Source organism: Schistocerca piceifrons, chromosome 1, assembly GCF_021461385.2.
Source record: "Schistocerca piceifrons isolate TAMUIC-IGC-003096 chromosome 1, iqSchPice1.1, whole genome shotgun sequence".
NCBI lineage: Eukaryota > Metazoa > Arthropoda > Insecta > Orthoptera > Acrididae > Schistocerca > Schistocerca piceifrons.
This window is the reverse complement of record NC_060138.1, coordinates 710,057,789-710,081,694: the sequence shown is the minus strand read 5'-3', so window position 1 is coordinate 710,081,694 and position 23,906 is coordinate 710,057,789. Positions and strand designations below refer to the sequence as shown.

The 23,906-nt window shown below is 37.6% G+C and overlaps 1 protein-coding gene across 4 annotated transcripts; it reads right to left on the bottom strand.

Moving 5' to 3' along the window:
• Positions 1-7,195: 7,195 nt before the first annotated feature.
• On the bottom strand, positions 7,196-17,446 carry LOC124787755 (MOB kinase activator 1B). 4 transcript variants are annotated; one of them, XM_047254637.1, is made up of 6 exons: positions 17,314-17,446; positions 16,885-17,093; positions 16,502-16,668; positions 8,191-8,418; positions 7,938-8,101; positions 7,196-7,861 (listed from the first exon to the last, which is right to left on the bottom strand). In XM_047254637.1, exons 2-6 carry the CDS (start codon positions 16,896-16,898, stop codon positions 7,781-7,783), a joined length of 654 nt encoding a protein of 217 aa, XP_047110593.1. In that variant the 5' UTR covers positions 16,899-17,093; positions 17,314-17,446; the 3' UTR covers positions 7,196-7,780. The 4 variants fall into 4 exon arrangements, with proteins under 4 accessions (XP_047110593.1, XP_047110602.1, XP_047110612.1 ...); XM_047254646.1 differs by having other exon boundaries at positions 17,191-17,432; XM_047254656.1 differs by having other exon boundaries at positions 17,341-17,358.
• Between the last annotated feature and the right edge of the window lie 6,460 nt (positions 17,447-23,906).

Sequence of the window (23,906 nt, the reverse complement as noted above, 5' to 3'; positions counted from 1 at the left end):
TACATGGCCACACTCCATACAAATACTTTCAGAAAAGACTTCCTGACACTTAAATCTATATTCGATGTTAACAAATTTCTCTTCTTCAGAAACGCTTTCCTTGCCATTGCCAGTCTACATTTCATATCCTCATTTTGCTCCCCAAATAGCAAAACTCCTTTACTACTTTAAGTGTCTCATTTCCTAATCTAATTCCCTCAGCATCACCCGACTTAATTCAACTACATTCCATTATCCTCGTTTTGCTTCTGTTTATGTTCATCTTATATCCTCCTTTCAAAACAGTTTCCATTCCGTTCAACTGCTCTTCCAAGTCCTTTGCTGTCTCTGACAGAATTACAATGTCATCAGCAAACCTCAAAGTTTTTATTACTTCTCCATGGATTTTAATTCCTACTCCAAATTTTTCTTTTGTTTCCTTCACTGCTTGCTCAATATAAAGATTGAATAACATTGGGGATAGGCTACAATCCTGTCTCACTCCCTTCCCAACCACTGCTTCCCTTTCATGCCCCTCGACTCTTATAACTGCGATCTCGTTTCTGTACAAATTGGAAATAGCCTTTTGCTCCCTGTATTTTACCCCTGCCCCCTTCAGAATTTGAAAGAGCATATTCCAGTCAACATTGTCAAAAGCTTTCTCTAAGTCTACAAATGCTAGAAATGTAGGTTTGCCTTTCCTTAATCTAGCTTCTAAGATAAGTCGTAGGGTCAGTATTGCCTCATGTGTTCCAATATTTCTACGGAATCCAAACTGATCTTCCCCGATGTCGGCTTCTACTAGTTTTTCCATTCGCCTGTAAAGAATTCGCGTTAGTATTTTGCAGCCATGACTTATGAAACTGATTGTTCGGTAATTTTCACATCTGTCAACACCTGCTTTCTTTAGGATTGGAATTATAATATTATTCTTGAAGTCTGAGGGTATTTTGCCTGTCTCATACATCTTGCTCCCCAGATGGTAGAGTTTTGTCAGGACTGGCTCTCCCAAGGCTGTCAGTAGTTTAAGGGAATGTTGTGTAGTCCCGGAGCCTTGTTTCGACTCAGGTCTTTCAGTGCTCTGTCAAACCCTTCACGCGGTATCGTATCTCCCATTTCATCTTCATCCTCTTCCATTTCCATAATATTGTCCTCAAGTACATCGCCCTTGTATAGACCCTCTATATACTCCTTCCACCTTACTTAATTTTATATAATATTTCGCTGAGAACAATATTAAACTAAGTATTAGATCTATAATTTTAAAATATTGTCTTGCAAAGTAGAACAGTTGCCAGCAACACAATATTATATTAAAAAATAACCCCAACAAACTGACAGTATATAACTGGACACTGATGAAAAATGCTACGAGTAATAAGTTGTCTGCATACCCAGTTTAGAGTCGCTGTTAGCAAACTGTCAATTTTCTTGTTATCATCACAGAGCACACAGTTAAGTCACCTTTACACAAATGACTTTCTTATCTCAACTGACTATTCAAGTCTATTGGGTCTACTGTAGTGTCCCTGGCATTCTGTTCACGTACTGAGTCTTGTATGTTTTGAGTGGTCATTTTAGTTTTCACGTCAGCCCCAAAACTCCCGGTGTTGAGAGAGCTGTCTGCTGTGCAGTTTGGCATCAGAATGGTTCAAGTGAGGTTATGAAGGACTATCCTTTTTACAGAAAAATCAAAATATAGTAACAAAATGTAGGAACAAGCAATGAAAACAGAGTTTACAGTATGGATGACCAATGTAGAGCTTACACTGGCAGTTCTTGTCAATGGTCATATGGTAAATTCTCTACACTCCTGCTAAGTGAAAGAATAGGGAAAGCATCATCCAAACATTTCATAACATATGTACGTACAAGCTCGAGAAAGTACATATTTGCAAACACATCAGAGAATATGCAGAACACAGTAAATAGTGCCTTTTTGCTTTATCCTTTGCACCTTGTTTTCTCATTAAGTGTCAAATAACAAAGATTATTTTTCTCTTCCAACAAATCTGACTTTTTCACTGTGAAATAATTTTCATTAAAACATGTTTATCTGTTTACATTCTTGTTTTTGCATAGTATAGGTTTTTCCCACTCTGTAAAACATACATACTTTATGCTTTCAGACATTTCGTCTCTCTTGTAGGAGAACACTACTAGGAAAAAAACACCAGGATGCTATGCAACTTTCCAATGTGTCACAAAAACAAAGTAAACAACATAATAAAGATTATGATGACACAGAAGCGCAAAATCAATTTTATAATAGGAGCGAGCTTGACCAGAATAGGTTATAACTTCTGTAATCAGCAGATGCTGCCGCAGCCCCTTGTCTGTGCATGTCCAGTGCGCAGCACCTCTGAAATTTAGAACCCCACACTCGACATGATCTACAGATCGACATCATAGACACACTCGCAACGTGGTTGGTGGATGATTTTATAAGCAGGCATGAAAGGTGCACACACTTCAAGTAGTCTATTTTGACCAGAAAGTCACTTGCATAAAAACTGGTTTTAGGCTGAACAATGGTTCATTCAAAGTGAACACCAACGTGGCACTAAGGTATGAATTCTGTTAGTGGACTTCACTGCACTACTGGAGGGCACACTGCAGAAGACCCCTGCAAGTACTGCTTAGTTTTGGCGGTAAAATGTGCGAGATACCATTTGCTTATGTCAGACACTACTGATAAGCTCATGAAATTCCAATTATGAGTAAATAATTACATACACGTGTCATTAGGGTAATTGTAAATGGTCATTAGCAAGAAACATTAGGGTATGACATTATGCAGCCCATATCTATATAGAAGTAAACACACAAGTCAGCCCACCCGCTGCACACTCATGCAAATACATCGTGGAATGGAATTATTGTGTCCCTCAGAAATGCCCATGGACAAAACAGATGCTGAGCAATACATTAAGTTGCAGCAAACATGCATTAGTAGCAGTAGTAACAAAAAAATTCACAAACACGCACATACATACTAAACAGCTTAAAAGTCAATAAGCCAAACTGGTTGCTACTACTGACTGTTTTAAATTATGGTAATGACGTAAGTGTGTAAATATTTGTTCGCAATAAGAGACTTGAATTCCGGCAATAAAAAATAAACAAATGCTACATATGAACAGGAAATATGTTTGGGTGATAAATAAAAGATATTTTAGCTGCAGAAGATGGATAATTTCTTAAAAGTGTACACACACAAAGTTTTTATAAAACACTTCAGGAAACCACTTTTATATTTTTGGATATTCACGAAACATACAGTACAGACGTCGTCACAAAAAGAGACCCCTTATAACCCAAAGCTTGTAACAGCTGGAAAGACTATGTATTCAATCAACTGGATGCCTGTGAAACAACTGAAGTCACTCTGTAATATCAAACAATAGTGCACGGAGGGAGGAGGGATGGGGGGGGGGGCAGAAGTGGAATGTCACACAAGCCACAAATTCAGGGAAAACTAAGCACCAATGGAAAAAACACATGCTCTCTCCAGCATGAAAACTTGTAAAGAGTGGCTGAGCTGATAATTCAGCTTCAAGAAGCCAAAATACAGAAATAAAACAGATGGTGAAATTAGAGTAAATTGAGAAATGGTGAAGAAGAGCCTCGTGATGATTACAGAGATAGGCGGAAATCTGAAGACGGAAAAACTGGAAGAAAAAAATATGGCACAAAGAAATGACAGTACATAAAGACAAAAAAACTCCCACACCCAACTATAATTTAGAGAAGTGAATGAGAGTAAGGGTGTGTGTGTGTGTGTGTGTGTGTGTGGGGGGGGGGAGAGAGAGAGAGAGAGAGAGAGAGAGATAGAGATATTAACATCAGCCAGCCAGTAACTGCAGTAATTGGAAATACGAGGGCCGTTCAGAAAGTAACCTCCGGTTGATTTAAAAAAAATACACCAAGTTAAATAAAAATATTTTAATATATACATCTTACAACTACATCTTTGCACTATTTTTCTACATAGTCTCCATAGCGATTGAGGCACTTATCGTATCTCTTCACAAGCTTTGAAATTCCTTCTGCATAAAAATCACCCGCTTGTGCCTGGAGCCAGCCTGTGACCGCATCTTTGAGCTCTTCGTCGTCATCAAGCCGCTGTGACCCGAGCCATTTCTTCAAATGCATGAAGAGGTGATAATCACTTGGCGCCAGGTCTGGGCTGTAAGGTGGATGGTTGATAACGTCCCACTTGAAGGACTCAAGAAGGGCCGTTATTCTGCGAGCAGAGTGAGGACGGGCGTTATCGTGCAAAAAAACGATACCGGAAGTCAGCATACCACGGCGTTTGTTCTGTATAGCCCGTCGTAACTTTTTTATTGTTTCACAGTACATGTCTTGATTAATGGTCGTACCACGTTCCATGAATTCAACCAACAACACCCCTTTGGCATCCCAAAACACCGTTGCCATCAGTTTTCCGGCAGAAAAATCTTGCGAGGCTTTTCTTGGTTTGGTAGGCGAATTTGAATGTGCCCACATCTTTGATTGCTCTTTTGTCTCAGGGTTCACGTACTTAATCCAGGTTTCGTCACCGGTCACGATTCTGTTTAACAATGGTTCTCCTTCGTCCTCATAACGTGACAGAAAGTCTAATGCAGAGGCCATTCTTTGAGTTTTGTGGTGGTCGGTAAGAATTTTGGGCACCCATCGTGCACAGAACTTACGGTAACCCAATCTTGCTGTCACTATCTCGTACAAGAGAGTCTTAGAAATCTGTGGAAAACCAGTAGACAACTCCGACATTGAGAAACGTCGATTTTCACGAACTTTTGCATCAACTGTCTGAACGAGTTCGTCAGTCACCAATGATGGTCTACCACTCCTCTCTTCATCATGAACGTTTTCTCGTCCACTTTTAAATAAACGTACCCATTCACGGACAACTCCTTCACTCATAACTCTTGGTCCGTACACGGCACAAAGCTCACGATGAATAGCTGCTGCAGAATATCCTTCGGCTGTAAAAAACCTTATGACAGCACGCACTTCACATTTGGCGGGGTTTTCTATTGCAGCACACATTTCAAACTGCCACAAAAACCAAACTAGCGCAGGTACGACGTTCACTCGACCACGGCTTGATGCCGACTGACCTGTTGAGTGCGTGAACGCACAGATGGCGTCGCTACTCCCCCCACAACCCGCACTGTGACCAATCGGAGGTTACTTTCTGAACCGCCCTCGTACATAATGAACCACGAAGCACAGAAAAAATGATTAACACTGCTCAAGTTTCCTGCATCTGTCTGAAAAGTATATAAAACTATAACGAGAGAGACTGACAATTAGTATCCTTCACATTTGTCTCTGGTCTTTATTATTGTATGTTCCATCTATACCTTGTTCATGGCCCTCTCTTAGAAGAGCATTTTTATAGTCTACAAGTAATTACTAGTTTGAAATACATGACTAATGCTGCAGGGTAAGTTTTCACATTTGGAAGAAGAAATCTTTCGGTATACGGTGTTGCCTTTAGATATGACGTAAGAGAAAGTTTGTAACCTGTCCTAAAAGTTTCCTTCACAAACATGTTTGTAATTGTTTCTTTTCTGTACATACACATCTCCACAGTTTTGCACTTGTTTTTCAGTTAACTTTTTAAAGCACAGAGGAGGGTGTAAGGGCAAGGGCTAGCAGAATCTGGCACCAGAATTACAGGACTGAAGAATAAGTTGCAATCTCCTCTCACCTGTTCCACATCCACCTCTACCCCGTAATCCTAAATTCCCTCATTTCAACTTCTGCCCACTTCTATCCATCCTTCCCAATTCAATAACCCATGTCACTGTATGCTGCTCACAATTCCCTCTGCCTGTGGCAACAATAGGCCACCTGTGTCATATCAATCCCATGTGCCTGCTGCCTTCCCCTCTCAGCTGTCTGCCAACATTCCTAAACTCTCCCTCTCACTTCCAACCACCTTCCTATCCTTGCCCACTCCAATCATCCTAGTCAAGCTGCAGTGTCATACAATGTAGCTTTGTCCGATTTGTTAATGTTCCGATCTAGGATTCAATGCCTGAAGTGTTATGGCGGGTTTTTACCTTTGTTCATTCCATTATTTACATTTCACAAAGGAATTTCCATTACCTTATCGAAATACACAAATTTTGTTTTAAATTTTTTTCAATTACCATTCCCTATCTGGATATGTCTATAATTTTTGGTAAGCAACTCCACCCATCAACCACAAATTTTGGTATGCAAGACCTACCCAGGCAATCTCATTCGTTATTTCATTATCTATGTTTTTTATACCCATGCCACTTAGAGGTTCTTCAGAAGTAGGCCAATGTATCCTGACACATCATTCAGGAAATGGGGACACGGATAGCATTCAATATTATTACAGATGCGACAAAATAGCCACTCCACACGCTCAACACAGCAGCTATACAACTGACGTTATAGGAGCAGCACTGGTCAAGTACTGGAGTTCTAAGAGGCCTTGCAGTTCTGTGGTAGTGTTCCTTACTGTACATGTAGGCACACTGTAATATCCAAACGGTCTTGCTTAACAGGAAATATGGCATTGGAACTGTTACTAAGACTTGTTTCTTAACAGCCACAAAAGGAAGGAGGGTAAATACAGTTTAGTGTCTGACTGACAATACATTTGACACAGAACAATAGGTCAGATTGAAGGAGGATATAATAGGAAATCAGGGATGGTCATTCTAAAGGAATCATTTCACCAGCTGCCTGTATTTATTTAAATAAACCACAAAAAACCAATATCAGGGGGCCTAAACCAACATCTGAACCACATTCATGCCAAATCAAAGTCCAGGGTCTTAACCACTGCACTAACTGCCTCAATTAGCCAGTCATTGTGTAATTTTGCAAATTACTATTGGATTGGTCTGAGTGTAATCACACAATGACAAACACTTTCTAAGAATGAGAACCAGAGCAATGGCATTCACAAGCAAATTCCAGGAGAGGTTTCAGAATGCAGCTGATAGCAGTGAGCTTCTCAAGTAGCAATATGAAGCACAACACCTACTCACTCTGTGTTATATTTCTGATGGTGGCTCCATACACACAGGCTGGTTGTGTTGTGTACCACAGAACCCATCATGGTGGTCACTGGATGAAGGTACAACATTGAAGGGGACACACAGAACACTGCTGTTGTATGAGAAGCTACAATTTAGTTGATTAACAGTGCACCTGCATCTCAAGATTAACTTACATGTTTTATATATAATTTATTTGCTCTTTCTGTTGCATTGCAACCACATTTTGTACAATAAAATAGTAATAAATACTACAGCAACAACATTTAACAATCAACAAAACAATGTCTAGCCAAACATTGAAAGCAAATGACTAAAACTGACACATAAGAAGAAGAGAAAGAAATATTTGCAACTGAAATACTGCATCAGATCAGCAGAACAAATGCATATGCTAAACTCAAAGTATATGAAGCCAAGTAGACAGCCACATAAGAATCTGGATATTGTAATAATGTTACACATTCTGTCTGCTTCTGTCACTACCACAAAAATAAATACATACTTACTAATCTTCTCAAAAAACTGGTAAGAGTTAAGACACTCACTGATAAGAATTTTCCATCATATTTTCATTCTCACTTTGTGATCTGGACTAACAGACAATCCAACAGGAACAATGTGCAACAACGCATGATAAGCTATGTAACGGCACCATGTGAGAAATTACACAAAAACTATACAAATGTATGTAAATATATTTTGTTCACTTTATATATTGTCCCCACAGAGTATCTGAAAGCATTTCCTTTTTATCGGCATTCTTTTGCTGTTAGCTTCTCAATTAATTCCTGTAAAGGGGCTAATTCTTTTCGATCAATCAAATTGAATTCCTGAAAGAAAAGAGAAAGATGTTAAAATCATGAACAAATTTTAAATACTGTGTGTTAAATAATTTAATTCACACACCTGAACAAAAAAGATGAAGTGTTTAAATGATGTATTGAGATGAGCCTCTTCACCCAGCTGGACAACTTCTGAGAAATGCTGATGATAAATATGTGCATACACTCTGAAAAGTCTCTTCAGTATCGTCTTTGCAATGGAGAGGAAATTTTTGGGAAATGGTACTCCTGCAAAATTCAAGAGTCCACTAGAATAACCAACTAACAACACTTAATGCTAAGAGAGTTAGAGGTAATGTTCTACAGGCACTGATTACCAATTTTTGAAGGAAATAATGTTTCATCATCTAACTGATCTTGCACCCATGTCATTAAATAATCTATGTATTTAGGGGCAGAACATTTTATAGGTTTCTTTACAGTATGTCCATCTGCCCAATGGTATTCATACTTTGGTCCTGCTGACATTATAGGACAACTGTCTTCAGTGCAAAATTCTGTTATTGTTCCATATAACATATTTATCTGATTAAAGAAGTCCACAGCTGAAAAAAAAGAACAGTAACCACTAATGACAAGTGACTACCACAAAAAATTTTGTTTAACAACAAAAATAATCAATTATTGATTATATAATGTAAATGTATAGATAAAAAATCTACTCAACCAAGCAGCAGCAGCAGCAGGGGAACACACACACAAAAGGATTTAACTTTTACAAGCTTTCGGAGCCAGTGGTGGCTCCTGCTAGAAGAGTTGAAGAAGAAGGAAGAGGGGTGAAGGAAAAGGACTGGAAAGGTTTAGGGGAATGGGTACAGTTCAGAAAAGTCATCCAGAACCCCAGGTCAGGAGAAACTTACCAGACGGGATGAGAAGGAAAGACTGGTTGTTGGGGACTGCATTGGATGAGATTTGCCCCAACAATCAGTCTTTCCTTCTTATCCTGTCCAATAAATCTCCCCTCACCTGAGCTTCTGGATGACTTTTCTGAACTGTCCCCCTTCCCTAAATCTCTCTAGTCCTATCCCTTCACCCCTCTTCCTTCCCCTTCAACTCTTCTATCAAAAGCTTATAAAAGTTAAATCCCTTTGTGTGTGTGTGTGTGTGTGTGTGTGTGTGTGTGTGTGTGTGTGTGTGTGTGTGTAAATTAAAAAATTTTGTTTCTTATTCTAACAGTATTTCATAAACAATGTCTCGAACACGTATTTATAAAATGACCACCACATGTATAGATTACCGACTTGTGAGGTATATTTTTAAAATAAGGCCTGTGTTAAAGAGTGGGAACAACGAACATTGTCATGGTACACATTCATGTCTGCTCCCAACATGCTTTGTGCACATTTAGGTGCCATTTTCAGCCATACTGTGTTTGCATTTCCAACTACAGACGTTTACTGTACTGCACTTTCCTACGAATCTATGAGTTTGAATACTCAATATTTATCAGCAACAAATGATACTCCACTAAAATTTCTATGGTTATCACTGAAATATTTAGAGAGTTTAAAACTTTAGTTTTGACCAGCTCCCAAACTCACAAACCTCCAAGGTGTTAGAAATTCAAAGCCAATCATTCCTTCCTGAACTCAATCAAATATCACTATATAAAAATGATGCAAATTTCTTATCCTTGTAGTCACAACTTAATACTATCACTGTTAGGATTCAAGAATAGCTCATCAGTTTACGAGACACTTTACTCCTATCCAGGAGTTCCAAATGCTTTTGTATGAGTAAATCATGGAATAATACTAAATAATTATATTACATTACAGAGCTAGAGAAAAACTATACAGTCACTTTAGCCCACTTACATGGACAGAAAACAGTCTTCACTAGCTGACATTAAATGGAAATGCAGTATTTAATTCCACAAAGTTTTGCAGTTTTAGATTTTTCAGCAAAAAGTCTAGTTCTTAAAAGATTTAATACTGAGTCAGAAAATCTGTTTTATATTTATGTTTTAGTCCTAAATCCACCACAATTTTTTTTAGACCAGCAATGACAGGCCAATTTCACCTCATTATTTTCTATAGAAATGAAACTGATAGTCTTAAATCTTTACTGCTGCTATTTGGAAGGAAGTATAATCAAAGTGAAAATTCAGAAACCTTACTTTGCATAATAAGCTCACCAGACAAAGTTGTCTTCCATCTATGGCTCATGGTAACGGGTGCATTTAAGTGCGATATGGACTCGACAAAATTCTGGATGTATGAAATGTCAATAACCAGTCAATCTTGTTGCAATAACTTTCATATCAATCATACTGACTGAATGCTTTTCCCAATATTTGGAGCATTATTCTAGGCTATGTAGTACTTTTTTCTCAATATAGATCAAATCTAAAGTCTCTGCAGGTCATTCTAGATGTTTTAAATGTCCTTAATATTTCTCATGCCAAGCAATCAATCTGAATGTAGTGGTCACATGAAATGCAATCTTTGACTGCAAGACTGGTGAACAACTGCTCTTGCACAAAAAATGCCACACTACAAAACTCAGTAGCAAAACAATTTAAGACATACGAATTTCATTATCCTACATATTGCAAGACCATACATGGAAAGAAGCCGCATTCCATACCAACTATGCCACAATTACAGTAATGCATTTCATGTGGGATGGCTGGATACAACATTAATGGTGCATGAAGTCCAATAACAATGATTACTGAAGTCCAAAGTAATTACATCAAAAAAGTTGTATTTAATTATTCTACTCAAACAGAAAATCAGGCAGAACTGCACTTCTTGTGTTTTCAGAAAGTGCAAAATACAACAATGAATGCAGGAATAGTAACACCCAAATCAACAAATGAAACAGCTTGCACTTTGTGTTAACAGCCAATTTTAAGAAGAATAGTTGTTCGATTATTAATGGCGAACAATATGGCAGTCAAACAGAAGAAACAAATCTCTCAAAATCTTCAATAGATATTTTAGGTATTCTGCTTCTTTGAAAATGCAAATGATCACCAGGAACTAACCAAGTCAATTGTTGTGATTTCCTTTTCTGCTGGAAAGGAATCTAAATATTCAGTACCATACATAAATCACAGGATATTCATTTTTTATGTTTATGATCTGTCAACTATTCTCTCCCACTGCAAATATCATCTATATGTTGATAACCTTCAGTTACATACTGACGAGCCAAAACATTATGACCACCTGCTTAATCGCTTGTTGATTCATCTTTCGAATGCAATGCAGCACCAATTTTGTGCACCACTGATTCTACAATTTGTTGGTAGGTTTGTGGAGGTATGTGGCATAAGATGTCTACACACAAGTTGTGTAATTCCCATAAATAACAGGCCGCTGATTTGTGTAGGTGGCGATAGCACATCAGATTTACGTCAGGCGAATTTGGTGGCCAAGACATCAACATGATTTCACTATCATGTTCTTCAAACCACTGTAATACGATTCTAGTTTCGAGATACAGACAATTATGTTGCCAAAATATGGCACAGCCGTCAGGGAAGACATCAAGCTTGACGGAATGCAGATGGAATGTTGTCTTTTGATTACTACCACAGGTCCCAAGCAAATGCAGGAGAATGCCTCCCACAGCACGGTACTGGTCCCACCAGGCTGCATCCATTGTGTGCAGCACATTTCAAGCCACCGTTCACTTCAATGAAGGCATTTATGGAGATGACCAGCAACCTGGTGCAACACGAAACATGATTCATCCAAAGAGACGACACGTTTCCTATGCTCAGCAGTCTAATCCCGATAGCCCTGTGCCCACTGCAGTTTTAATTGTTATTGTCTTTGGGTCAATGTGTGAACACACAGGAGTGGTCTGCTACAGAGATCCATGTTCAACAATGTACAATAAATGGAGTGCTCCAAACCACTTGTTCGAGCATAAGCACTGTGCTCGTTCGGCAAAGATATATTAGATTACCATCTATCTTACTTTACAGAGCAGACAAGCCACCAAACCCCACATTCTGTGACAAGTCCTGGACATCTAACCACTCAGCACCCAGTGGTAGTGTCCAATGTTGTTCTACCACTTTCTGTAGATGCAAATGACAGTAGCACATGAACATTCAACTAGCTTTCCTGTTTCCAAGATACTCTTTCACAGGCTTTGCGCGATAACTTGCCCTTTGTGAGAGTTTCTATCTCTATGATTTCCCAATTTGCAGCACATATCTTCGCTAGGACGATGCCTATCCATCTCTGCTCCATTTACCTGCTTTCCTTACTGCTTCACATGTCCGAATGCCACCAGATGACGTAATGATGAGGTGAACAGTGGTCATAAGGTTTTGGCTGTTCAGTGCACTTAAGTGCAAGTAAAAACAGACTTTTACACTGCCATCCAGCATGTAAATGCTCATTTACTTGTCTTGTCTGAGTGTGTGCAGTCACCACGAAAGACATTACCAAGCAGTTCAGGGAATATCTTCCATCCTTAATCCTAAACAGCACACAAATAACAGTTTCCTCTTCTGCAAAGAACTTGAGGTTAATTCTGAACTATCACTTATACTCCCCCATACTTGACTATGGTGATGCCATTCTCTGATAACTTTCTGACAAAAGCTCACACAGGCCAGAACTGGCAATCAATGCCTGTATGCAATACATTTGTGATGTATACTATTTCACATTTAATAAAATATTCCAGACAATTATGCTGTGGTCAAAGATATTTCATTCTAAAACCTGATGTTTTGGCCCCATCTGCAGAGCACATTTTCGAGGGGGGTCGTAGCTTTGTTGAACGTCTGATTCACACCCTGGCTCACTACTGACTACAGCAAAATTCCACTTCCACTAGCTCCCATGCAGTGGCGTGATGTCACATATTTTGAATAGGAGCACACAATTGGCCGTTACTGACTGACGTCGTCCGCTGTTACTACCATCCCATGGTGGAAGACTGGTACACATCTTTTTTAGCACCGGAATCCAAATTTCATTGAATTTCACACCCTCCCCCTTCCTATTGAAATTCCTGGGGTGTTTCACAATCTCTATGGCCTCTCTACATAGTATTTCGTGGTATCCACTTGTGACTGCTGGTTCTTGGGTACTATCAAAATAAATGTGGTGGTCTCCTGGCAATAAAGACGTACCGCAACAGCTGATCTGTCAATCTCCACTCTTCTGCAATTACCCTTGTGCTCTCAAGAGTTGTTTTTTTTTTCTTCTTGACGACTCTAAGAGTAACTGCAGAAGAGTGGAGGTTGACAGATGAGCTGTTGTGGAACATTCATTATAGCCAGGAGACCACCAAATTCATTTTGATAATACTTAAGTACTGGCAGCCACAAGTTGATACCACAAGACTATATAGAGGGGCCATAGAGATTGTGAAACACCCTAGGAATTTCAACAGGAACGAGAAGGGAGTGAAATTGAATGAAATTTTGATTCCGGTGCTAAAAAAGATATATACCAGTCTTCCACCATACGATGACAGTAACAGCAAATGACAGCACTCGATAACGGCCAACTGTGTTCGCCTATTCAAAACATGTGACATCACGCCACTGCACAGGAGCTTGTGGAAGTGGAATTTTGCTGTAGCCAGTAGAGAGCCAGGGTGTGAATAGGACGTTCAACAAAGCTACAATCCCCCTTGATAATGTGCTCTGCAGACGGGGACAAAATATAGGGTTTTAGAATGAAATTTCTTGGACCACAGCGTAATAGTACGGAATATTTTATTAACGGTGACAATTCTGGCCATGAAACTTTACACATTTTGACCATATCATTCCTGACTAAGAACAGTTATCATAGCTGTGTGCCAATAAGCGTAGACCATCATACTCGTGCTTTCTCTATTGTCTTCTCATTCACTGCACTCCCACTCATTTATCTTCAAGTCTTAAGTTACTATCTGAACAGTACAGCAGAAATACTCTTCCTCAACAACTTAAAATCCCCTCTGTACAATCAAACAACACAGCCATGTTCTCTAAATCATTTTCTGTAGGCCCTATGCCTATTGGGAACCTCACCTTCCTCAAAGGATCAGACAAATCGAATTCCTTCCAAACTTCAAATGGCAGTTCAAACAGCCATTTCTCTCTTATACTAAGCCTGCTACTCATTCACTTCAATCTCCTTCCACCATATTAATAGAGTTCTTCATTTAAATTCTGTTCTTTCATAACAGCAACTGCAACAATCATTTCAATCTCCTCCTTTCTTTATCTCTTCTACTTCTATAATACTAATCACATATTCAAATGTGCTAAACTAATCCACATCATTCTTAATGCCCTTTACTGTTGTTATAATTAATGTCAACTATTCTTTTCATTTTTAGTATTAATGTCTATTATTAGTGTTGTTGTTGTTCCTGTCAATATTTTTATTATTTTTATTTTTTGGCAGGTATTGTTCCTGATCACATGTCAGGCTATAAAAGCAATAAATAAATAAGTAAACAAATGTAATAAAAAGAACTGAGACAAAAAATATTTTGATGAAGGTCACACAGGGCTACTTAAGGCCCAATCTACACAAACAGCCACTTGAATCACCAAGCTGATAGGAGCACCTGATGTGTTCCCAATGTGAAATTTGTACTCAAGATTTGCCACAATTGACAGTAGAAACAAAATTTCCTGTCATTACATTTAGATTTATTTTTAAAGAATAGCAACTAATGGAGGAATGGAAAGAGGGGGGAGGCACCAAATTATATGTTGTTTACATGAAAAAATGTTCTTGAACTAGCCCTGATGACGAAAGTGATTTACCTCTTGCATATTGCTTAGGTATTCAGTGGCACTTTATTATCGAAGAGTATCAATTAAGAAGTAAATAAATGACCGCAAATTCAGAGATGCTACAGGCTAATAGAAACAGTGAGTAGCTTTGTGGTGCATTTTTTTGTTTTGATGGGTTATTTCGGTCTATAGAACACATCCACTCAAGAGTCAGATTAGTAAAAATAAGGAACAATAGCTATACGATCGTTTTAATGAGTAGTTCCGAAGGATGGAGATAAACAATGTAAGAGCACTAATTTATTCTGATAAAGTAAGACATCGATCTATTCAGAAGAGTTTCTTACAACAGATTTTATAAAGACATTCCCTCTAAAATAATTAAGTATCTTAAAGTTTCATATTAGTTGCATATAGTTTTTATGACCCCTCAGAAGCCTTATTTTCTGTCATTATGGTGTGGTGCAGTGAAGAACTTACATTGGACAGTGACCAATTCAGTGCTGTTACATTGCGAAAGCAATCTGTAAATCATACTGTTGACACAAGAATGCCGGTTCACTGAATTTGACATTATGAAGAAGGGGAAAAGAAAGAGAATGGAAATAGAACTTCAGTGTTTTCTCCAACCCACAAATTTTTAACATGACAATTGCAGTTTCTGTCTTTTGAAGTTTATAGATACTTCAGTTGATTCATCATTAGGGAGCTTAGCATTACTCAACAGGAGTTGACATCATAAATTTTCATATGTAGAGAACACTAAATAATTCAGGTCTACATTTAGCTTATCACACATTCCTTGTTCATACAGCTTCTACAACGTCAAAAGACAAACACAATGTTAAGTATTACAGATCTCAATACTGATCTTATTAATGTTTAAAAAATCATGTATGTTTAGATAACATCTAATAATAATTATGACATGATAGTATTCCTGTCACTGCATATTTACATCAAAAGCACACCACATCAGTAATGGTTCTATGAAGTAGGCCTATATGTTTTTAATACCACTTATTACGCATATTACAAAAGTGGATGTTCATGTACAAGTTAAATAAGCTGAGGTTATTATCTCTGCTAAGTGCCATCTGACACACACCTTAGCATGAACTGAAATGCCTGTATTACAACAGATCAAATTACTCTCATAGCAAAGAATGCAACTGCAACATTGGTTTAGTGAGATGATTCTGGAGGGATGGGTTTTAGCATTTGTATAAAAGATAGCAAACAAGACATTTACTAATTCACAGTTTGGTGCTTTTATCTCACTAGGCTTGGTATCACATAATTACTGAAGGTAGGGCCTCTGTGTATGTGCAATAAACTAATGATAAAGTTAGAGAAAGGCAAAATACATTACAGGCAGTGAGTTCATCAAAGGTCAACACTTTGGTGTTCATGCACACAAGATAAGGTACATATGCAATCCTAAAATACTGTCAGGGTGTACATACAGTAAACCTAAAAAAGAGGAGAGTCACCACTACATATGTCAACACATGTAGTAACAGCATCCTACTTAAGACAGTAAACAATAAATTCAAAATCTGATATATTACAGGTGCTATCTACAACCAAAAGGTCAAAAAACTAGTTATTTGTATACTCGGTAGGAGAAAAAAAAAGAGGCAAGCAGTATCGAACTAAGTACAATACCTTTTCACAAAAGCTGGCAATCATCGATTAGCAAACTACGAACGTTGAACATGCTGCACACTTTTAGGGGGACGTCACTATCTGAATCAAGAAACATTTTCACTTTCACCGCACTGGGAAACTTCGGTCTTGTTTAAATCTCTTACAACCAACGGCTACCCAATGCGCATTTTCGTGCTTTACAAATGAGACCTTCGTATGTTGTTGCATGGGGAACAATGCTGAAGTGTCACAAATTTTAAACTTACTGTTAACTGCGACCCACTCATTTAAATCTTCTCCTTCAGGCAACATAACTGCGAGCCGCAGATTACCGGAACCCAATGTTGCAGCAGCATGTTTCATTAAGTCATACTGGTGCGTCCCTTCAGGTATGTTCTTCTTCGGTTTAAAAGTTTTTGATGACCGACTGCCACTAAAATTAAACATTGAATAACAAAATGTGTAACATCAAAATCAATAAATTACGTTCCAATGCTTAAATCACGTTACTATAACGGCTTCACTTAAGTCATACTACATCATTTGACATCAACCAACAACATATCTAATACTACATCAATCGCAACAAGTGACAAGGGCAACACAGCATGAATAGTTACTTCACAGAGAGGAAGTTAAGTACACTTACAACAAGAAGCTCATTCTGAAGTGCCCCAGTTACTTTGGCAGAAAAAAGTGCAAATGGCTAATCTGCTAGTGCATATTGCAGATGTTCAGTATGCAGCTTCTCTTGTGATTCTTCCTGGGACGTTACTTTTCAGATGCCGTTAACCACAACCATTAGCTGTCTGCGGCTGTCACGAATATCTATGCACTGGTTTGTTTTACAAATGGCCGCTACGAAACAAAAGGATTAATTATGCAAAGCTTGTTTAGTTCGCTGCTTATTACTGAGATATGGTGTGCAAATTTCTCCAAAAAGCAAAATATGTACACGATCTACAGCGAATATGTAACAGGAGCGCACGCGATCGGGAATGGTGTTATTGCTCTTTTCCCAATGCTCTCCTAAAAAAAAGAGCTTCAGTCGAGTTCTTAAAACAGCGAGTATATCTACCTTAAACTAGCTACGAAAATAGTGCACCTAGATCATAAAACTACACGCAGAACTTTAGTTATTGATGACTGTCTATAACCGTTTGACAGCTAATACACATACAACATCTATGCTACTGTCGCTCATGTTATCGATAGCATTCCCATCTCCCGACTTTTTATTGGACGAAAGAAAACAGTTTTTTCCTGCCCAACAATCGTAATCCTTAGGTGAGGGACATAAAAAGCAGATATGATTGGCAGCGTTTAATAGGCCTTAATTATGCAGCTAAAATAATGATAATACCATGAGTATAAACTGAAATTATTTAGGAAGATAACACCACAAATTTGCAAACGTGAGGGAAAAATGGTGCGAGTGATATCTTAGTACTTTCACCATAACAATACACAATTTAGTTTCTGTTCGCAAATGATTCTTTTGCAGCAAATACCGTGGATATTCCCTGGCTGGGTCAGTCTCGGGCACGAGACATTAATATATCTGTGGGCTATTGGATTAGCTTTTTAATAATATGTATCCAGTGCTATCTTCGATTATTTTGTCTATTTACTTATCCCTTACCCCTGGACTGTAGGTGACAGTATTGGGTGTGCAAGCAGACAGACCAAGACAGTCGTAAAATCTGAGTTCTGGCTGCATCTATCGTTTTACATATGGAGCTTTGTTATAACGAGCATGATATAAATTTACAATAAAATTAGAATTTCTTTGTAATGACACATAAATGATTTTTACATATATTTTCTGTTAATTTGTCCGTATGAATATTAACTATAATTTTAAAAGTGACCGGGTTGAACTTCAGTATTAGGGAGACTGGCAGTAATAAACAGATGATGTATAGATGTCTTTGTGAGGTACGGTACCATTTTCAAATGATTTTAAAAGTTTTCGATTCTTTTTCTTTCAATAACTGAGTTAGATAGCTTATTAAAAACACTTTTTGCCTGTTTCGCTTCGAACACTCATTGTCAGTTTGATGTTGCAGTGTCTAATAATTTTCTTATCAAATTGTTAAATAGTCATGCGTGGCTTTATTTAAGGAGGTGACTGTCACTTGCTCGAACTGACATTTGAGACACTACATACATTGTTCTATACTGATATATAGGAAGATGGTTTTGTATTATAAACGTCTTTGTATTTTCAGTGTTAATGATTGCTTGGTTTTCAAGCTCCTACTTCATCTGCACTGCACAGGAAACTGTTGTCTATCAGCAAGCGTAGTACGTTTGTGATTTATATTGACTGTGAAACCGTTAACTTGATAAATAAATCGTACACATGTAAACCAAGACATTCATCTGTAACGCGTTCTTCTTCAGTCTCTGCAATATTTAGCTATACTTTTATTTGCATTACTTTATTGCAGTGGAAATTGAAATTAACTGTTTAAATTTCGATAGAACTAAATTACAATTATATTGTGCCTGTGCAATTTGATATGCAGAAAAGTGGATAACATTATGTATAAGTAACAGGAGGCAATATTTAGCCATTAATAGCTTATACAGATCAGAAGTTAGAAGCATTAAGTATGGTATACCTCAAGGATCTGTAATGCGACCTGTCTTTTTCAATTTATTTGTAAATAATACACAAACTTGTGAAAATGAAATCAAAATACTGTTTGCAGATGATATGACTGTGCTAAATGTTTCCAACAATTTGGAGGCACTTGAGCAAAATACATACATATAAGTTAGTACAGCACAATGGCTCTCTGAAAATGAGTTAATTATTAATCCAAAAAAAAATTATGTAGTTGGCCTTCAAAAATAAACAAAAGAAGAACATATGGATGTTTTCTTAGATGAAAAAGGACTGGAAGAAGTAGCTTCAGTTAAGTTTTTGGGCATTACAATAGACAGTGAGCTAAATTGGAAACAGCAGATAAATACTGTTTTCAGTAAGCTAAGCTCAGTGATATTTATAATGAAACAACTGGCTCGGTATACTCACCAAGACCTCTTGTGCAGTGTCTACCATTGCCTTTTTGAACCATACATGCGATATGGAATCACGGTATAGGGGATCTCAACTACCACAGGAGTGAAGAGAATATTCACATTACAAAAGCAAGCCATTCAAATTATATTGAAAAAGAAGCAAAAAGAATCGTGTAAAAGTTGTTTCAAAGAACTAAACATTCTAACGTTTCCTCATTGTATATATTCAGGACCATGATGAGTGCATTACGTGATCACACAAAACTGGAGACTAATGAGACTGTTCATACACACAACACAAGGAACAGAAAACAACTGCAGTGCATTCCACTTAGACTTAAGATTATTGAAAAAGGACCCTAATATTCTGGAATCAAGTTAATACAAGCAATGCCAAGGGAATTGCAAGAACTCAAAAATGAGGAAACTTTCCCCACAACTCTAAAAAAGTTTCTGATACAAGGAGAATTTTATAGTTTAGCTGACTACATTAGCCAACAGTGAACAAAAGTTCATCCTGTTGTTGTTGTTGTGGTCTTCAGTCCTGAGACTGGTTTGATGCAGCTCTCCATGCTGCACTATCCTGTGCAAGCTTCTTCATCTCTCAGTACCTACTGCAACATGCATCCTTCTGAATCTGTTTAGTGTATTCATCTCTTGATCTCCCTCCACACTGCCTTCCAATAGTATATTTGTGATCCCTTGATGCCACAGAACATGTCCTACCAACCGATCCCTTCTTCTAGTCAAGTTGTGCCACAAACTCCTCTTCTCCACAATTCTATTCAATACCTCCTCATTAGTTATATGATCTACCTATCTAATCTTCAGGATTCTTCTGTAGCACCACATTTCGAAAGCTTCTATTCTCCTCTTGTCCAAACTATTTCTCTTCCATGTTTCACTTCCATACATGGCTACACTCCTTACAAATACTTTCAGAAATGACTTCCTGACACTTAAATCTCTATTAGATGTTAACAAATTTCTCTTCTTCAGAAACGCTTTCCTTGCCATCGCCAGTCTACATTTTATATCCTATCTACTTCGACAATCATCAGTTATTTTGCTCCCCAAATAGCAAAACTCCTTTACTACTTTAAGTGTCTCATTTCCTAATCTAATTCCCTCAGCATCACCCGACTTAATTTGACTACATTCCATTATCCTCGTTTTGCTTTTGTTGATGTTCATCTTATATCCTGCTTTCAAGACACTGTCCATTTCGTTCAACTGCTCTTCCAAGTCCTTTACTGCCTCTGACAGAATTACAATGTCAACGGCAAACCTCAAAGTTTTTATTACTTCTCCATGGATTTTAATTCCTACTCTGAATTTTTCTTTTGTTTCCTTTACTGCTTGCTCAATATACAGGTTGAATGACATCAGGGAGAGGCTACAGCACTGTCTCACTCCCTTCTCAACCACTGCTTCCCTTTCATACCCCTCGACTCTTATAATTGCCGTCTGATTTCTGTAGAAATTGTAGATAGCCTTTCACTCCCTGTATATTACTCCTGCCACCTTCAGAATTTGAAAGAGAGTATTCCAGTCAACATTGTCAAAAGCTTTCTCTAAGTCTACAATTGCTAGGAACGTAGGTTTGCCTTTCTTTAATCTATTTTCTAAGATAAGTCGTAGGGCCAGAATTGCCTCAGGTGTTCCAACATTTCTATGGAATCCAAACTGATCTTCCCCAAGGTCGGCTTCTAGCAGTTTTTCCATTCGTCTGTAAAGAATTTGCATTATTATTTTGCAGCAGTGACTTATTTAACTGATAGTTCACATCTGTCAATGCCTGCTTTCTTTGGGATTGGAATTATTATATTCTTCTTGGAGTCTAAGGGTATTTCGCTTGTCTCATATACCTTGCTCACCAGATGGTAAACTTTTGTCAGGACTAGCTCTCCCAAGGCAGTCAATAGTTCTATTGGAATGTTGTCTACTATCGGGGCCTTGTTTTGACTCGGGTCTTTCAGTGCTCTGCCAAACTTTTCCCGCAGTATCATATGTCCCATTTCATCTTCATCTATATCCTCTTCCATTTCCATCCTGTGAGTGATAAATCTCACGCTTCATAAAAAGAACTAGCAACAGAAATCAGTGTTAAAGAAATTAATTATAATTAGGAACCACTAATGTATAATATAAGCTAATTATACCTCGAAAATTATTGTTTTTTGTATGTATTATGTATCATAAGTCATTTTGTACTTCGTAATATTATGAATATACTGCATCATGAGGCATTGTGAACTATGTAATATTATATATATACTGTGAAAGCTCCTATGTATATTTAATATGTAAGCTATTTTATATACTTTTATGTTTGATATTATCTAGATTGTAAGTCTAATGACCTGTCCTATGTTACCCTGGATGGTTTAGATTCCCAAATCAGCCCAGCAGATGGTGCTGCAGTCGGTATCTAGGTTATTTATCTATACTGCAACTAAATGTCTGGATCGACTTGAATGAATTTTTGTGTATGCATTCAAGTGGGGGCCTGGAAAATTTACATTCTTAAATCAGCACAGTAGGTGGCGTTGCATTTTTGTGTGCAATACTGAGCGTTTTATATTCAGATATAAGTTACGTGCATAGGATTTCGTTTATTTTTCGATATTTTAATTTGAGTGTATTATAGATTAGATTTACTTTCATTCCAATTGATCCGTAGTGAGGAGGTCCTCCAGGATATGGAACATGTCAGAAAAACAACAATACACGACAAATATTTACAACTAAAACAAATAAGCTAATGTACCATTCCACGGGTCCCAAATGGAATGATCGTCATTTTTAATGAACACTAAGAGTCATTTTACAAATACTAATGCACTGAATTTAAAATAAAAAAGTTTTTTATTTATTTATAAGGTAATAAACATGTAATACAACTACTGTAATACTTATTTAAAATTGTGCAGAAGTTATGTTGTACTTATATACAAATCGGTTGGTTTTACTAAGAAATTCATCAATGGAGTAGAAGGAGTTGGCCACCAATAAAACCTTTAGGCTCCTCTGAAATTGAATTTCATTGGTTGTTAAGCTTTTTATGGCTGCTGGCAAGTTATTGAAAATATGTGTTCCTGAATAATGCACGCCTTTATGTACAAGACTAAGTGACTTTAAATCCTTGTGAAGATTATTCTTATTTCTAGTATTGATTCCATGAATTGAGCTGTTCGTTTGAAAATGTGATATATTTTTAATGACAAATTTCATTAAGGAATAAATATATTGGGAAGCAGTAGTTAGTATCCCTAGTTCCCTAAACAGGCTTCTGCAGGATGTTCTTGAGTTCCCACCACATATAACTCTTACTGTACGTTTTTGTGCCCGGAAAACTTTAGCTTGGCTTGATGAATTACCCCAAAAATTAATCCCATATGACATTATGGAATGAAAGTAAGCATAGTATGCCAGCTTTTCCATTTTTATATCCCCTATGTCTGACAAAATTCGCATTGCAAACAGAGACTTGTTAAGACACTTCAGCAGTTCTGTGGTGTGCTCCTCCCAGTTGAATTTATTATCAAGCTGTAATCCCAAGAATTTAACACTGTCCACTTCTTCTATCTTCTTGTCATCATATGTTAGACATATACTCTTGGGACACCCCTTACAAGTTCTGAACTGCATGTAGTGTGTTTTTTCAAAGTTTAGTGACAAAGAATTGGCTAGGCACCAGTGATTAATGTCCACAAATATTTTATTGGCTGATCTTTCTAAGACTTCACTTCATTTGCTATTTATTGCAATGTTTGTATCATCGGCAAACAAAACAAACTTGGCATCTGGTAATGTTACTGATGAAAGGTCGTTGATATACACAGGATATGTGTGTTTCGTTATTTTGACATTTTAATTTTTTCATACGGTGTCTTTTGATATTTCAGGTGTCGCATTTCAGTGAATATTAAGTGTATTATATTCACATATAAGTTACATACATAAAACAATGCCACGTCTTCGTGGATGAGGAGAAAATATTGATTGACGGACTCTGAATTCACAATTAGTCCAGAACCATCGGTTAAATAGATCGGAAGAAAATCAATTGGCGGACAATGAAAATTTAAGAAACCAGGCTGCAATCAGACATGCTAATGAAAGTCAAGAGCAACGCAACGAACGCCTTCGAGCTAATGCATTGAGACAAAGACTGGACCGTCAATGAGTCACCAACACATTCAGAACACTTGAACAACAGCGTTTGCAAGTGTATCGCGCATTGACACGCTCATCACTTCTCTGCCTTGCGTTTGAATATGAGTCGGACATCGACTATTCGTCACATTCACAAATTGTAATCGGTGCTATGATCAAACAATGCCAACACTGTCATGCACTCAAATACAAAGGTGAATCAGTCGGTTTCTGCTGCACAACTGGAAAAGTTGTATTGCCACCAGTGAATTCGCCGCCAGAACCATTGAACACACTATTGGCTGGAGCTAGATTTCAATCTATACTGCTTTTGCGTAAAATTCGCAAATTCAATTCGTGCTTACAAATGACATCATTTGGAGCAACAAAAATCGTTCAGAATGAGGATGGTTGCAATTTTCAGTCAACGTTTAAGATTCAGTGACAGGCGTATCATCAAATTTGTTCTTTAATGCCGATGCC

Coding starts and splice junctions, on each gene's coding strand:
- LOC124787755 (XM_047254637.1), bottom strand. Junction 8,419..16,501: donor TGAGTGGGTCGCAGTTAACA/GTAAGTTTAAAA, acceptor CTTTTTTTTCAG/CTGTGGACTTCTTTAATCAG. Junction 7,862..7,937: donor ACTTCATCTTTTTTGTTCAG/GTGTGTGAATTA, acceptor CTTTTCTTTCAG/GAATTCAATTTGATTGATCG.